At 50.4% G+C, this 16,412-nt stretch overlaps 1 protein-coding gene across 2 annotated transcripts; it reads left to right on the top strand.

Moving 5' to 3' along the window:
- Positions 1-776: 776 nt before the first annotated feature.
- On the top strand, positions 777-16,144 carry Pink1 (PTEN induced kinase 1). 2 transcript variants are annotated; one of them, XM_015485589.2, is made up of 8 exons: positions 777-1,224; positions 6,637-6,924; positions 8,306-8,406; positions 11,222-11,404; positions 12,038-12,201; positions 13,186-13,313; positions 13,619-13,855; positions 14,811-16,144. In XM_015485589.2, exons 1-8 carry the CDS (start codon positions 844-846, stop codon positions 15,066-15,068), a joined length of 1,740 nt encoding a protein of 579 aa, XP_015341075.1. In that variant the 5' UTR covers positions 777-843; the 3' UTR covers positions 15,069-16,144. The 2 variants fall into 2 exon arrangements, with proteins under 2 accessions (XP_015341075.1, XP_048672139.1); XM_048816182.1 differs by lacking the exon at positions 13,619-13,855.
- Positions 16,145-16,412: the final 268 nt, after the last annotated feature.

The following is a 16,412-nucleotide window of genomic DNA, read 5'->3' as shown; positions in this document are numbered from 1 at the left end:
CAAAAAAAAAAAAAAAGAAATAGACACTGAAGTATTAACAAATGAATTAATCAGATGTCTGCCTTAAAATAATGGAGCAGGGGATAGGAAGGTTTAAGTGAAGAAAAATAATAGCTGTTGGTAACTGTTAAGCTGGATGATGGGTAGTGGGGTTCCAAAATCTGATCCTATTTTTGTGTATACCTGAAAATTCCATTTTTTTAAAAAGGACAAGAAAAAAATAAGTCATTCAGTAATGAATATGCTTATCAGCCATTCCGAACAGCGGTTTGGGGGTAACAGGCATTTAGGCAAGTCCCTCCACGTCCCAAAGCTCGCTCATGCAGATAAGAGAAAATCTTTGAGGGAGATTTCACTTGGGGTCTCAAAAAGCTCAGGGGCCGCAGACCTGTAAAGGAGCCTAAAAGAAATGGGGAAGGCAAGGACTCAACAGTTAAGGCAACTTTAACTTCAGTTCTAATACCTGCACGTGCTCTTGAACACGGCCCCTTTTGTCACTTGCCTATAAAAAAATTAAAATATACAAATGGTCCGGCATGGTGGTTGATAAATATTTGTTTTCCATTTCAATTTCTCGATTTGGCCCAGAAACAATGATGCTTACATCTAAAACTGGCTGAGCTTGCAACCCTTCCACCTGGGTGCAAAGTGCAAACCAACAGGAGGCTACACGCCGCTCAGGTGCGCACACAGCGCCCTCGTGAGCCGGGGAGAGGAACCGCCGTGGCCCCGCCCCGTCCACTGGCGCCCGCGCCTGCGCAGAGACACCGTCCCCGTAGTTTGTTGTCATCCGAGTCCCCGACGCTTGTGGCGGTGGTAGCGGGACCGGGTTGCGGCGCCACCATGGCGGTGAGACAGGCGCTGGGCCGGGGCCTGCAGCTGGGTCGGTCGCTGCTGCTGCGCTTCACAGCCAAGCCTGGCCCAGCTTGCAGCTGGGGAAGGCCCGGCCCGGCGGCCGGCTGGGGCCGCGGAGAGCGCCGGGGCCGGGCCGCAGGACCCGGCGGAGAGCCGCGCGGGCTCGGACTCCCAGACCGCTACCGCTTTTTCCGCCAGTCGGTGGTTGGGCTGGCGGCGCGGCTCCAGCGGCAGTTCGTGGTGCGCGCCCGGGGCGGCGCGGGCCCTTACGGCCGAGCCGTCTTTCTGGCCTTCGGGCTGGGGTTGGGCCTCATAGAGGAGAAGCAGGCGGAGGGCCGGCGGGCGGCGCTAGCCTGTCAGGAGATCCAGGTGAGCCCAGGCTGCAGGCGCAGCTGCCCTGAGCCAGCGGGACGGGGCTAAGAGTGGACGCGGGCCTGAGCCGCGCTGGGCGGGGCGGGGCTCGGTTCGGGGCGGGGCTGGTGGATGAATCCTCGTCCGAGGTTGGCTGGGCTATAGTTAAGGACAGATCCTGGGCGTTAAGGACAGATAGTTAAGGACAGATGGGGCGTAGCCAGAAGCTGAGGCAAATCTGGAGGCAGGCCCTGAGCCGCTAGGGAATTGGGAATGGGCGGGGGGCGGACCTTGGGTCGCCCGGCTTGGAGCGGGGCTGCGTGCGGGATCCTGATCCGCGATTGGACCCTTCCAGGGGCGGGGCAGGCGGGACTAAGTGCGTAGGTGCTGGATTCCTGGGGTGTCAACAGGGAGGGGAGGAGCTTTGAGCTGGTGTTGGGGAAGGTGAAGGTTAAAGTCAGTTTCGAAACGTTCTGTAGATTCCTTGGAAATCACCAATTAAGTTTGGTATATTTTACCATTGCGAATATCCAACACCTCCCATTTCTTTTATTGATTTCCTTCCTCAAAACAGATTTTGGGAGACGTGTTGCTAATTATAGCTCCAGTTACACCATGGCAAGTGGCTTTGTATAATTTTTCTAAAAGTTTAATGTCAGCAAAGTCATACCACTCTTTTCTGATGTAGTTGTCATCCCAAATTTTTTAAAAAATATATTCAGATGTTTATGAAGCTTTATTTTTATTTTACTCATTTATATGTTATGCCCAGAATTGAACCCAGGGCCTCACACTTGCTAGGCAAGTGCTCTACCACTGAGCCACAACCCGAGCCCAGTCATCCCCAATTTCTTTGGAGAAGCACAGATACTCAGAATAAGTGATCTGCTCAAAGCTACGCAGCTAATAAAGGCAGTGCATAAATTCTGGTTTTTCACAGCACATGCTCTTAACCACTGAGGCAGGCTGCCTCCCGGGTTAAGCGAAACAATTAGCCAATAACATAGCTGAACCACAATAAAAATATGAATGGCAGGAGAAAACAGACCTAACATTTAGTTAACCTGTATAGAGTTATCCCTGGTAACTGGATATGACACATAGAGGTTCTTATATTTTCTTAAATGCTTAAATAAATAGCCCAGAGACCTCTGTTTCTGCTCAACCAAAGTTCCATAGTCAGGGTCCTCCAGACACAACCAAAAGGGTGCGTTATATTTAAAGGGATCTATTTTAGGACTTGGCTCACTGTGGGCTGGGAAGTCTAAAATCTGCAGGGTAGGCCAGCAGGAGCGAGCTGCAGACCCAGCCAGCTCTGCAGTTCAAGCCTGAAGGCTGTTGGCGGCCAGAATTCCATCCTGTTAGAGGAAGGTCAGTACTTCTCCTGGAGTTGGAAACTTACTGAGTGAGTGCAGCCCTGAATTTTACAGGTTAGGGCTGAGAGAGACAGGTCGAAAGACACAGCAGGTGAAGAATCAAGCAGTGTTCCCTGATTTCCAGCCCAGTTCTTGTTCCTCATCACCAGAGTGTCACACGTTTGCGCTCTCACTAGTTTGGAGTGACATATGACATCTGGCTTAATCCTCAGTCTCAATCCTTGTCTTTTGCATGGCTTAACTGGCCAAAGCCAAGGGTGGGAAATTTAATACATTCTGCTTAAAATTAAAGAGACCTTTTTCCTTTCCCAGGCTCACCATTCACACACCCTTTTCTCACACTTCATCCTCCTGTTGTCTTAAATTTTTTAACTACCCATTAATTTCACATTAAAAATTCAGGAATATGACTTCTTTTGAACAAAATCAACCATATCTGACCAGTCTAGTACTAAAAGTCTATGTGGTCAGGCTGGAGTAGGATCATAGCTGTTCCCTGTTTCTAGATGAATACATGTTTGTTTGTTTGTTTTAAATCCAGTCATAAACAAGGCAGAAGGCATGGGTATATATTGCAGAACAGGAGATACAGGTACCAGACGAACATATAGCCACTTGAGAAATGCACATTTAAAACATAATGAGTTCTTTTCTGCACATTTATTAGAACAGCTAAAATAAAAAATGACAATACCAAATTCTGGTGAGGATGTGGAGAAACTGGATCTCTTATATGTTACAGTGTGTGGTAATATAAAATGGAAAGTAATTTGGCAGTTTCTTACAAAACTAAATACATTTGCCATACCACCCTCTCATTGCAGTCTTAGGCATTCACCTGGAGAAATAAAAACCATGTTCACACAAAACCTGTACACAAGTAGCTGCTATGGAAAACAGGATAGCAACTCCTCAAAAAAATCAAAAATATAATCAGCATATCCCGCATTTCCATTGATTAGACACCCAAAACTTTAAATCAAGGATATGAACACATTCAAGGCAGCAGCATTATTTATAGTAATCAAGAGGTGGAAGTGAGCCACGTGTCCATCCATGGATGAATGGAAAAGTAATATGAGGTATATGCACCCAGTAGAATATAACTCAGCCCTACCAAGGAAGGAGATTCTGACATGTGCTACAACATGGATGAACCTCAAGAATAAATAGTGTATGATTCCACTCATGAGAGAGTGTCAGATTTGTAGAAAGTAAAATATTTGTTATCAGACACTGGGGGAGAATGGAGAGCTGTTGTTTAGTGGATACAGAATTTCAGTTTTGCAACTGGAGATGGATGATGTTGATGGCTACACAACAGTGTGGATGTACTTAATGCTGCTGAACCGTACACTTAAAAATGGTTAAGATGAGGGCTGGGGTTGTGGCTCAGGGGTCGAGTACTCACCTAGCACATGCAAGACGCTGGGTTCGATCCTCAACACCACATAAAAATAAATAAAATAAAGGTATTGTGTCCAGCTACAACTAAAATAGTATTTTTAAAAAATGGTTAAGATGGTGAGAGGCTGAGGTAGGAAGATCTGAAGTTCAAGGCCAGCCTTCACAACTTATCGAGACTCTGTATCAAAATGGACAATGAAAAAAGCTGGGGATGTAGCTCAGTGGCAAAGTGCCCCTGGGTTCAATCGCTCAATCCCCAATACCATCAAAAAAAAAAAAAAAAGAAAGAAATGATGGTAAACTTTGTTATGCAGATTCACCACAGCTTAAATAAATGGAACTTTTTAAAAAGATCCTAAACACAAATGATCATAGTAGCATTATTCATAATATCAAAATATTAAAAACAGCCTAAATGTCCTTCCACAAGTGAGTGGTTACACAAACTCAGGTACATCCATGATGAAGTACTACTTAACAGTAACACTAGTTGCCTGTAATATAGGCAACTTAAACAGCAGTATGCTTGGTGGAAAAAGTCAGCCCCCGAAAGTTACATACTGTGTGATCCCATTTCCATAAGTTCCTGACATGGAAACTACAGAGGTGGAGAACAGGTTAGGGGTTGCACAGGGGCAGGGGCACGGCTGATGGTGCAGATACAAAGAGCGCAGAGGGTTCTTTTGAGGTGAGGGAAGAGTTCTGCATCTTGATTGTGGCGGTGAGTACATGAATCTGCACATGGCTGAAACTGCATAGGGGGTCTCTCTCTCCCTCCCTCCCTCCCTCCCTCCTTCTTCTTCTCTCTCTCTCTCTCTCTCTCTCTCTCTCTCTCTCTCTGCAAGTTTAAACAGTGACAACTGAGTAAGGGCCATAGTTAACAGTGTTCTAATGTGACTTTCCTGGTTTTGATATTGTACTACTGCTACGTAAGATGTCACCAGTGGAAGAAGCTGGGGGAAGGGTACAAAGAACACTTAGTACTGTTTTTTCACAACTTCCTGTGAGTCTATAATTATTTCAAAATAAAAAGATATACACACACAGATTTCTCAAACCCATGGTTGATATGCAATTACTGTACAAAATATTGATTGTGCTCCATAGAGTTTATATAAACTCATTGGCAAGGCACTATAAACTTGAAATTTGATTAAAAAGTTCAAAGTTGGGCTGGGGATGTGGCTCAAGCGGTAGTGCGCTCGCCTGGCATGTGTGCGGCCCGGGTTCGATCCTCAGCACCACATACCAACAAAGACGTTGTGTCCGCCAAAAAATAAATATTAAAAAAAATTTCTCTCTCCCTCTCTCAAAAAAAAAGTTCAAAGTTATAGTGAAAGTGTAGTAGCATATAGTACTTGAGGAATTTTTCAGCAGGAAGGCTGCCGTGGGCTGGGACGTCAGGGCTGGTTAGAGAGGGAGGAAGCACTGGCTGAGTCGGAGCCTCGGGCAGTGGGGACAGAGTAGCAAGGAGAGGTAGTTGAGGGGTCAGCTTTGCCAGCCTGGCAAAGCTCGAGGACCAGACACAGTCGTCCCTTGGTATCCAGGGGATGGGTCCCAGCACCCCCCCTCAGGATACCAAAGTCCTCGAATGCTCAAGTCTCCCCTAAAATGACAGTATTTGCATAGAACCTCTGCGCGCTTTTCTGCATATTGTAACTCATCTCTGAACAACTTATAATACCTAATACGATGTAAATGCCATGTTTATAGAATAATGACCCAAAAAAGGTGCAGGTTCAGTACAAGGCAGTTTTTTTCTGAGTACTTTCCTTCCGCAGTTGGTTGAATCCAGGGATGCAGACATGGCGGGCTGAGTGTATTCAATGGCCTCCTGGTAGGTTTGTGAGTGGACAGTGACATGTGAAAGCAATGTGGTATGATCTGGCCTGGAGCCAGTGAAGGGACCGTGTGATCACGGGAAGTGTGGAGATGGGTGCCCAGGGGCTCTGCCTAGGAACGTACCAGCTCTCCAACCTGGTGCTGGTGAGTGATTGACCATGGAATTGGAAAAGGGCATCAGCAGATCAGACCATCAGAGGGCAAAGGCAGAGCCTGGGTGACTGGAGAAATGACGTCACCACCACCTGAAGCAGGGGACAGCCCAAATTTGGGGGAAACAGCCCTCTCTTCCTCAGCACCTGTGCCTCCATCTGTCCTGTCAGAGCTCTGGTGGGCCTGCAGAGCCCTCCCAGGCAGGAAGGAAGACCAGATGATGACAGCTCAGGGATGGTCCCCATCTCACCCGCTTGTCTTCCCAAGCAACCCCAAGTGAGGTCACTGTTGCTCCCGCACTCCTGATCGGCAGGCGAGGGCTTCCCAGAGGAGCTGCCTCCACAGTCAGATGCCCAGGTCGCAGCTATTAGGTTGAGGACAGCCAAGGGGCATGTACCGCTGCAGGACCCAGGAGCCCTGGCCTCGCGGCTGACTGGCCACGCTGTGCTGGGCTTGAGCAGGTGACCCCAATGAAGCGAAAGAGTGTGAGAAGGATTGTTCTGAATAAAGAGATGCAGGATGGCCTCAACACAGGACAAGCCGTCAAACTCCACACAGTTGCTTTTATTGACCCTGCCACGCTGTTCCTCTCTGACGTGGCCCTGGGCCAGGGCAGGCTCCTGGCTCACAGTGCATTCTTTTCTCCTTATAGGCAATTTTTACCCAGAAAAACAAGCCAATGCCTGACGCGCTGGACATTCGACGCCGGCAGGGCTTCCGGCTGGAGGACTATCTAATAGGACAGTCCATCGGCAAGGGCTGCAGCGCTGCTGTGTATGAAGCCACCATGCCCGCCCTGTCCCAGCACCTGGAGAAGGCAGAGCCCACCGGCGCTCTTCCAGGGAGAGGCCCAGATGTCACCCCACAAGGAGAGGAAGGGGAGCAGGCTCTGGGAGGCCCAGCCTTCCCCTTCGCCATCAAGATGATGTGGAACATCTCGGTAAGGACAGGGACAGGGCCTTTCCTCTCCCAAGTAGGTGTTTCTCAAAATGCCAATCACAGCGGACCTGGCGGAGTCTTTTTCCTGGAAGTACCTAGGAAAAGACAGGTTCTCCACAGGAAAGGGGCCCGTGTGGTTAGGCTTCCTCGTCCTCTTTTGAGAATCAAGCTGCGTTTCTCCAATTATAACCTCTCCATAGCCCACCTAGAGATCAGGTTCAAAGGTAGAGTTAGCAAGTCAGGATGGGGCCAGAGAGTCCGAGGTTCTTTTCAGCAAGTCCCCAGGTGACGCCAGGGCTGCTGGTCAGTGAAGCACACTTTGAGTAGCAGGTGCCTAGATAGGTGTTTAGTTCATTTCTGGTCACCATGTGGCCACTCTCCCTTCCACCTCCACCCTCCCCCTTCTGTGACCTGCCTCGAGGAGAGGAGGAACCATGCTCCTCTGCTCTGAACCCCCTTAGCCCCACCTCCAGATTAAAGGCTTGCTTGTCACCTCCCTGCTCTCAGCTCTCTCACAAGAACTCAAGGCTTTAGGAGATTTAAGAGTATTTTTCCACACAAAACCAAAAGATTTCTATTTAATGTCTTAGCTTTGCCATTGAAAGATGGGTCCAGAAAATTAATCAAGACCCAGGGTTCTCTCTCCTGCCCAGAGCATCCTTCCAGGCTAAAGGGGACAGCAGCTCATGCTGGGCCCTGGAGAGTGTGGTTTCTTGGCAAATTTTGGGTGTGAAGGTTATTAGGCTGGGTCAACAGCTAACAAGCAGTTGAGTCCTTTGCACGTGAAACTTCCAGTCTTGGAATCAAACTTCCTGGTGGGCATGGCCGGTGTCGCGTTTGCAGAGTAAAGGACTGCAGATGGTTATGTGATTTTCTTGGTTCTTAACAGGCTGTGCAGTCCTGGGAGTTGTTTGTAATGCAATGGGTAAAATCAGGTGCTCTTCCTCCTCCTGGGGTTTCTGTGTTGGGGGATGGGGAAGGCTGCCCTGTGATCCTGAAAAATTAATCCATTTGGAGCTTTTCTGGCTCTAGTCTTTCTGCCAAAGGGAGCCTGCAAAATGAGACTTAGTGACCCAGTGGTCAGTTTTGAGCTGGTGGTGACCAGAGGCATCCAGGAGAGGAAGAAGCATCCCGCGTCCTGGCCATGCTGGCCTCACCTCCTGCACCTCACCTGCCAGGGGCATGGGACACCTCCTCTGATTTGGCATGGATAGCACCTCCCCCCTCCCTCTCCTGGAGGGAACTAGTTTTGGTCTGCTGCTGCTTATCTTATCTTGAAAGTCAAAGCCAAAGCTAGGCAGCAGCTGTACTGATTCAGGGCTCAGAACTTGACAACCCACTTGGTCCTGTGTAACTGGATGCATTTTGTGGATGTTTTCCAGGCGGGCTCTTCCAGTGAAGCCATTTTTACGAAAATGAGCCAGGAGCTGGTCCCAGCTAGCAGAGTGGCCCTGACTGGGGAGTATGGAGCAGTTACTTACAGGTAAGCTCTCCTCTGCCCACCATGACCACTGTGGGTTGAGAGAAAAATCATCACCAATGTCCTCAGCACTCGGTGTGTTGACCGTGCCACACATCAACCACATTGTGGTTGATGGACTTTCAATTAGTGGGTAATTCAGCTTGGGAAAGATTGAGGATCCTCTGACCCCAGCTAGTGATGCGACGGCTCATTCACATTGGAGCAGGTGAGAGAAGGGCATCCAGACATGCCCAGTGGGGATGCGGAGAATAGATGCAGTTCTAATTCCTGCAAAGCAATGCACAGATGCAGCGCCACCTCGTGGTGCAAATGAGCTCTCTCCCCATAGGAGGAAGCCCCAGTAACATCTGCAGGCGCCTAATGGTGCCAAGAGCTTTTTAAAAGAAAAAGCAGTGTGTTCCTGCAGGAGTTCTCAGTGCCGCAGCAGAACCCAACAAGCCCAGCCCAGTGAACTCTAGAAGAGCACATGTCTGGTCGCCAAGGGAGGGGGTACACTGCAGGGGCAGGGCCACTTGGGCTTCTCAGGGGAACAGTCTGAGCTGTCCTTGGAAGGAGGAAGGGGCGTCACCTACGCAAAGGAGCAAAGAAAAATGCTTTCTCAGCAGAGAGAGGAGCAGGTGGATGGCAGCCCAAGAGTCCCATCTGCAGGCCTCAGTGAAGCCTCGTTCACACTGGGGACGGAGGAGACACTTGTGCTCCCCTTAATGTCTGTGTCTGGCCACTGCAGCTCTGACAGGAGAGCTGCTTTATAGGTCTCAGTGCTGTGAAAAGCAAGAAGCCAGAGATAGGAACCTAAGGGCTCCAAGTGGAAAGCCATTGAGGGTTCGGGGGCTGCCGTGAGGCTGAGTGTCCTCAGCAGTGGCTAAGGTGGCTTAGGACCATCCCTTCCCCGCAGCCCTTTGTTGGGAGAAGGGACTCCTGAATGTCAGCTGCTTGGGCCCAGTGTCTGCAGGTGGCCCCTTTTGTGCTGTCAGCCGACTTGGTGCTGCCACATATCTGTGAGCATTACATCACCTGCCCAGACCTTCCTTCTGCAGGGGTCCCTGTCACTCCCTGGGTGTTGTCATGGCATGTGTCACCACTGGCTTGAGGTTGATGTGCCTGTGCCCGTGTCCAGCTGTACCGTGGAGCACGGCCCCCCTTCCCCATGGCTGCCGAGAGACAGGAGGCTGTGGCAGGTGTATTAGCTTCAGAGCTGTGGACTCAGGACAGCCTTTGTGACAGGCCCTCACCACTTCCCCCACCTATGTCTCCTCCTTCCTCCAGTGCACCAAGTGCCTCAGGACCTCCTGGGGATGCACCTTGCTGAACTTGGGCCACTGCAGGTCTCAGCTGAGTTTCAGCCCCACACACCTCCCTGGCTCAGCCCAGTCCGCCTCAGACACCTGGCTGGGCCCCACAGCTTCCTGCTGTGGGCCTCATTCTCCTTCTACCCAGTGACCCAAGGGCAGGAACTGTGCTGCGTAGAGTAGGACGAGTGACACAGGAGAAGGAGCAGCACAAGGACATACCGTGGACATGTCCACAAGGCTCGGCGTGCACAGGGATGGGGCGAGCCTCGCCTCTCTCCTTGCTCTGCTCACCTCTGCCCTCCGCAGCCTCCTCTCTTCCTCAGCCTCCCTCTTCCTCCCGTGGCTCTTCTGTTTCTGCCAACCCGTGGCTGCTCCCCTCTTGGCTTTCCATGGCTCCATCATGTCCCATGGTGTCCTTCCTCCTCAGCTCCACTGCTGACTGGCAGGCTTCCTCATCACGCTCCTAAGTAAAGAGAGAATCTACCTGTCCTTTTTCCCACTAACCACTCAGACCTCAGATGTGCCATAGGCTCACTGCCCTTGGGGAGGTGGTCACCCTTGGTCCAGTCAGCAGGCAGAGCCATCCTATCCAAAATACAGACTCTGCCGGGCACAGTGGCTCACTCCTGTAATCCCAGAGGCTTGGGAGGCTGAGCCAGGAGGATCACAAGTTCAAAGCCAGCCTCAGCAGCTTAGCAAGGCCCTAAGCAACTCAGGGAGACCCTGTCTTAAAATACCATGGAGATGACTTAGGCAAGGTCCCTGTCCTTACAGAGCTAAAATAATTACTCAGTGAGCATCGCTTTCCTGTTAGATCACAAACCCATAAAGGTAGTGCCTCTGCCTGTCCTCTGATTAGCTCCGCCACACACTAGCACAGTGTCCAGTACACAGTGTGAAAACAGTAGACATTAGTTGAATCAAAAAATTGTAACAGCTAGGGCCTCGGTTGTGGCTCAGTGACAGTGCGCTTGCCTAGCATGCATGAGGCACTGGGTTCGGTCCCTGGCACCACATAAAAATAAAAACAAATAGAATAAAGGTGTCCATCTACAACTAAAAAGAAAAAACTTTAAAAAAAATTATAACAGCCAATACTTGCTGTTTGCTCTGCTGAATGTGATTTTGGGTACTTTATGTGTTTTAACAACCTCATGTGGATGTTACTACCTTAGACCCCTTTGCACTGTAACTTGGCCAAGGACCTACAGCGCACACCTGCCATTCATACCAAGATGACACCAGGGTCTTTCCACCGCTGTGTTCTGCTACATGAGAGGGATGGAGATGGAGGGAGGGACAGATGGGCTGAAGGAGGGATTGGGGGAGCCATCAAATGTGGTCAGCCATCTGCATCAGGTTTTGACCCCAACACCACATACAAAACCTGGAACATGGCAAACGTGCAATAAGTATTTAGTAAATAAATAAGTAGATAAATGAAAACCTGTATTTGCTGTGGCCTTAGATCATTATCTTTCCAACTGGTGTCTCTGATACATGTGTCCCATTTGGCTGAATAGAAAATCCAAGGGAGGTCCCAAGCAGCTAGCTCCTCACCCCAACATCATCCGGGTTGTCCGCGCCTTCACCTCCTCTGTGCCGCTGCTGCCGGGGGCCCTGACCGACTACCCTGACGTGCTGCCCCCTTGTCTGCACCCTGAAGGCCTGGGCCATGGACGCACGCTATTCCTCGTTATGAAGAAGTAAGTGGCAAAAAAAGGGGGGCTGGGGTTGTGGCTCAGTGGCAGAGCATTTGCCTAGCGTGTGTGAGGCACTGGGTTCGATTCTCAGCGCTGCATATAAATAGATAAAATAAAGGTCCATTGATGACCAAAAAATATTAAAAAAAAAAAAAAAAAGAAGTAGTAAGTGGCAGGACCCAGGAGCTATCTGTCTTCACAATGGGAGTTGGTCCCTGCCCTCGGAGGCTTTCCCTGGGGCTTCAGGATTAGGGTTAGTGTTAGGGTTAGGGTTAGCATAAGTGGCGCAGAGAGTGCATGGACCTGGCTTTAGGATGATTTCTCTTGAAAAAAAAAAATGTCACCTTCAGAGCACTGTTCACTGGTGCTCCTGGCGCTTCTCTGTGGCTCACCTGGCCTGAAACAGTAGTTCCTCCTCCCCCTCAGCCGAAGGAACTATCTCACCAACACTGTGAACATGTGGAGCCACAGCCCTTCCTAATGTCAGCACAGTGGGTGGGTGGGGACCGCAAGAATATGTGAGAAAAAGGAAATAAAAAGCCCTCGGGAGGGGAGGAGGAGAGGCCTGATCCTAACTGACCTAGGTGCTGGGGGCCATGCTGTGTGACGGCCACAGGTTCTGTCACCTCCCACCAGCTACCCCTGTACCCTGCGCGAGTACCTGCGTGTGAACACTCCCAGTCCCCGCCTGGCCACCATGATGACCCTGCAGTTACTGGAAGGCGTGGACCATTTGGTCCAGCAGCGCATCGCACACAGAGACCTCAAGTCGGACAACATTCTAGTGGAGCTGGACGCAGGTAGGCTCTGGCCTGCCCTCAGGTGCTGCGGGGAGCTGGGGCATTAGGACCCTCAGGGTCCGTTTTGATTCTTAGGCTCTGTCCTAAGTCATCTTATCCTCACTTTTCTCCATTCACACGAGACAAGCAGCCCCTCCTCCAAAGGCAGGCTCTCTGTAACAGCTCCCAAGTCCCTCCCCATTGCCCACTTCTGGAACAAGAACCTAGTGCTGCATTTATTATTTATTGTATTTTTTATAATAAAAAACTTTATTTGAATTTTTCTTGAATAAAGTAGAAGAAAGATGATCTTTGGCTCAATAAAACAAAGAAAACAAAAAACAGTTTTCAAATAGCAAGAGTTGTCCAAGTGCCAGCCCAACTGCCCCTGGAAGCAATGAGCTTCCAATCCCAGAAGCATTCAGGCAGAAGCAACGTGCCCAGGATGCTGCAAAGGAGATTCACACATCTGATAAATTCTTGAAATGGAAGATTTAAAAGAATTAAATGTGCAATTAAAAGACTAAAAAAACCTAGCTTTTTAAAGAAATCATTTGAATTCTTTTTACAAATAACCAATTCCTAATGCACCTGTTTTTTAGATTTATTAGGGTTTCAAATTCAGATGCAAGACTCCTGGGGTAGAAGTGTCCTTAGGGATCATTGGAGCCAAGCCAGCTCCCCTGGTCTTGGGACAACCCCAATTACCAGAAAATCAATCATTAGACAGTTACTTAGATGGAGGCCAACTTTTATCTAGTCCTTTGCCTGGGGACTCTGTGGGCCTTTTCTCCTTACAGGCACCTCCACGTCCCTGGTGTGGCTCTCCTATTCTGCTCTGGGTGAGCCAGCTCCATCCAGGCCTTGCTGGTCTGCACTCCTGGGCCTTTACAGTCCCCGTTAGCTCACTGACCCATGTCTTGGTGGCTCTCATAGGGACCTGGGAGGGTCTGAGAGGGAAGAAGGGTGAGAAGGGGTGGCTTACCTCTGCCTGCTCCTTCACAGACGGCTGCCCCTGGTTGGTGATCTCTGATTTTGGCTGCTGCCTGGCTGATGAGCGTGTGGGCCTGCAGTTGCCTTTCACCAGCTGGTACGTGGACCTGGGCGGGAACGGCTGCCTCAGGGCTCCGGAGGTGAGTCTCACCATTAGCATCCTCCATCAGAAGTGCTTCACCATGTTCTCCGTAAGTGACAGAAGAGACCCCAGGTTCCCTCCTTGTCACGGTGCTTTAACCTGGGTCTCCCTGCTGTTCCCAGTGTCTGTTTTGCCAGCATCCAGTCGGCAGCCTCAGCAGATCCTTCTAGGTCTAAGCCAAAAGTCCCTTGATCCTGGGCTCCTTGAGAGTTCAGATTAGCCCCAGGCTTGGGTGACAACACAGGAGCATGAACAGGTAGACCTGCCAGTGGCATGACCTCTCATCCTCCACTTCCCGAGCAGGTGTCCACAGCCTGTCCTGGCCCCAGAGCAGTGATTGACTACAGCAAGGCCGACGCCTGGGCGGTGGGAGCCATCGCCTATGAAATCTTCGGGCTTGCCAATCCCTTTTACGGCCAGGGCAGGGCCCACCTTGAAAGCCGCAGTTACCAAGAGGCTCAACTACCAGCACTGCCCGAGTCGGTGCCTCTGGACACCAGGCAGCTGGTGAGGGCATTGCTCCAGCGAGAGACCAGCAAGGTGAGGCTGTCCCCCGGCTCTCAGGGTGACTCTGTGGATCTCAGTTCACGCTCTAGAGCAAACTCAGACTTGGACAAATGCTAAGGCGCCAGGCAGAGCCTCTGTACTGCACAGGTGAAGGCCAAGTCCAGAACACGGATCGATTTTGAATGAACAGAAGCAAGGGAGCTGGCTACCAGATCTAGTCAGAATTCCAGCAGTTCAACTCTTCTTGGCTTTTTAATTCTGTTTTACTTTTTGCTGTGCCGATATTCAGAATGGGATCTCACACATGTCGGACGAGTGTGCCCCCACTGAGCTGCATCCCCAGCCCTTCTGGGCTTTTTAGTTTCTTAGCTACTCAGAGGGAAGAGGATGCATTTTTGAGAAATGGTTAATGGAGACGTAACCTATGCAAATAGCTGAGATCTAATCAGACAGATGTGAGAATACAACTCCAGAGCGGATCTGGAAGTTACTGTAAAGAGACACAAAGGCCAGTGTATTCGAAGCCATACTGGAGCAGCAGGTGCACTCCTTAGTGGAAGGAGCTGAGGCAGCCTCAGCCACTGTCGCACCTCTTCCTACTGACCTCTTACTGCACAGGGCCTGCTGTCTTGGTCACAGCAGGTGCTCAGTGAAGGCCTGTTAGACTAGTGCCCGAACCCAGTTATCAAGTGATGAGGGACTGCATACCCCAGCCTGGTACAAGGGACCAGACAGAGCCATACCCACTGGCCTTCCGTGCCCGAAGGCCATCCCAACGCTGCACAGGCGGCCATTCGCAGCTATATATTTGCAAAGGCCTGGAGCCTGGGCAGAGCTGCCAGTATGTGTCAGCAGAGGGAAGGGTCTCAGGAAGGGGCAGGGCAGAGGGAGACTTGGATTGGGGCCAGAGAAGGGACACTAACAAAGTAGGTGTGGGCCGAGTGCCTGTTCCTGCTGTCCTGAGCCTCAGCTTCCCTTCCTGTTGCAGAGACCATCTGCCCGAGTAGCTGCAAACGTGCTTCATCTGAGCCTCTGGGGCGAGCACATCCTAGCCCTGAAGAATCTGAAATTAGACAAGATGATTAGCTGGCTCCTCCACCAATCAGCTGCCGCCCTGTTGGCCAACAGGCTGGAGGAGAAGAGCTGCGTGGAAACAAAGCTGAAGGTGCTGTTCCTGGCCAACCTGGAGTGTGACGTGCTCTGCCAGGCCGCCCTCCTCCTCTATTCCTGGCGGGTAACCCCCTGATGGCTCTGCGCCAGCTGGTGTGTTAGTAAAGGACTCAGTGGCATCTGTGTGGTGGCAGTGTATAGTGTCAAAGGAGAGTGGGGGTCAGAGGACAAGCTGGTGCAGGGGGGCTGGTAAGCCAGGGAAGGCCTTGGGTTTGGCAGGAACTACTTGAGTCAAAGTTCAGTTTGCGGCCACTACCTCCAGCCATGTGGGTTTGGATGAAGCTTATGCCCTCTGCCAACTTGGCTTCTCCTAGCTGTAAAATCAAGACGTTGGTCTCTATCAGAAACACCCTCTGTAGAGGGCCAGCTAGTGAATTAAGCTGTTGCAACTAATCAACTCAGTGATGCACGAAAGCAGCATAACAACCAAATGGGACTGTTCTGTTAGGGCTTTATTTATGGACACTGGAATTTGATTTTCATGTGTCACCAGCTTGGCCCACAGGCCAGTTGCCAGGCCTGGTCTGGTGAACTCATAGGGTTCATTCTACAAAGCATGTTTCCCGACAGCGAGGTCCCTCTGTATCGGTGATAAAGACGATGTGAGATTCCCTGCATGAATCCAAGGGACCGCAGTGTCACCCAGGTGAGAAGTCATACTCTGTCGTTATTCACCAAGAAGTCCAACCTTAGGGCCCTTTTCTGGCCTCACAGACCTCTCAAAGTGATGGCCCAGCGGGTCTGTTGGAGGATTCTGGGCTGAGGGAGATCAGACCTGTGCTCGGCAGCATGGAGGATCCAGGCCAAGGCAGTGGCAGAATTTGTGACATTTGCCCTTAGTGCTGAGGATGGACTGTGGTTCTTCTGGAGGGGGGCCTGGCACCAGTTGGTATGTGCCACCTGGGCTGAGGCAGACATCTGCATGGTCAGTATATTCAGGGGTCAGCACAAAAAAACATGAAAGTGAGGCCTGGGCTGTGGGTGCCCCTTCTGGACGGCACAGAGAAAGCCTTTCCGGTGTTCCTCTAGCTACTGAGTTAATACATTGCAAAGATCACTGATGAAATGGAAATTAACAGTGTGGCATCTTAAACTTGTTGATTTCCCTTTTGACTAGCATTTCTGAGATATTAAATACAAATTTACAATGCAGAGTATGTACGTGCTAAACTCAATATTTCGCTTTCTGAATGAGTCTTACAACCTGATGGGAAAATTCTGTGGACACATAACATTGGGGAAGAGATTCCACATTTAACTGCACACGCTTTTTGTGTGTGGTACTAGGGACTGAACCCGGGGCATGCTACCACTGAGCTGGGGAGCCTCCTGCCTCGACCTCCTGAGTCACTGCAATTACGGATGTGTGCTGCTGCACCCGCTTAGACACATGCTTTTAAAGTTATGGCCTTCAGCGAGG

Source organism: Marmota marmota, unplaced genomic scaffold (genome assembly GCF_001458135.2).
Source record: "Marmota marmota marmota unplaced genomic scaffold, marMar, whole genome shotgun sequence".
Lineage (NCBI taxonomy): Eukaryota > Metazoa > Chordata > Mammalia > Rodentia > Sciuridae > Marmota > Marmota marmota.
Note: the sequence above shows the minus strand (reverse complement) of the source record. Positions and strands in the feature narration are given on the sequence as shown.

Bases quoted from the DNA above. Each gene is read 5' to 3' on its own strand.
- Pink1 (XM_015485589.2), top strand. From the start codon at position 844: ATGGCGGTGAGACAGGCGCTGGGCCGGGGCCTGCAGCTGGGTCGGTCG. The intron at 1,225-6,636 runs GTGAGCCCAGGC...TTCTCCTTATAG, and splicing joins TAGCCTGTCAGGAGATCCAG to GCAATTTTTACCCAGAAAAA. The intron at 13,314-13,618 runs GTGAGTCTCACC...CTTCCCGAGCAG, and splicing joins GCTGCCTCAGGGCTCCGGAG to GTGTCCACAGCCTGTCCTGG.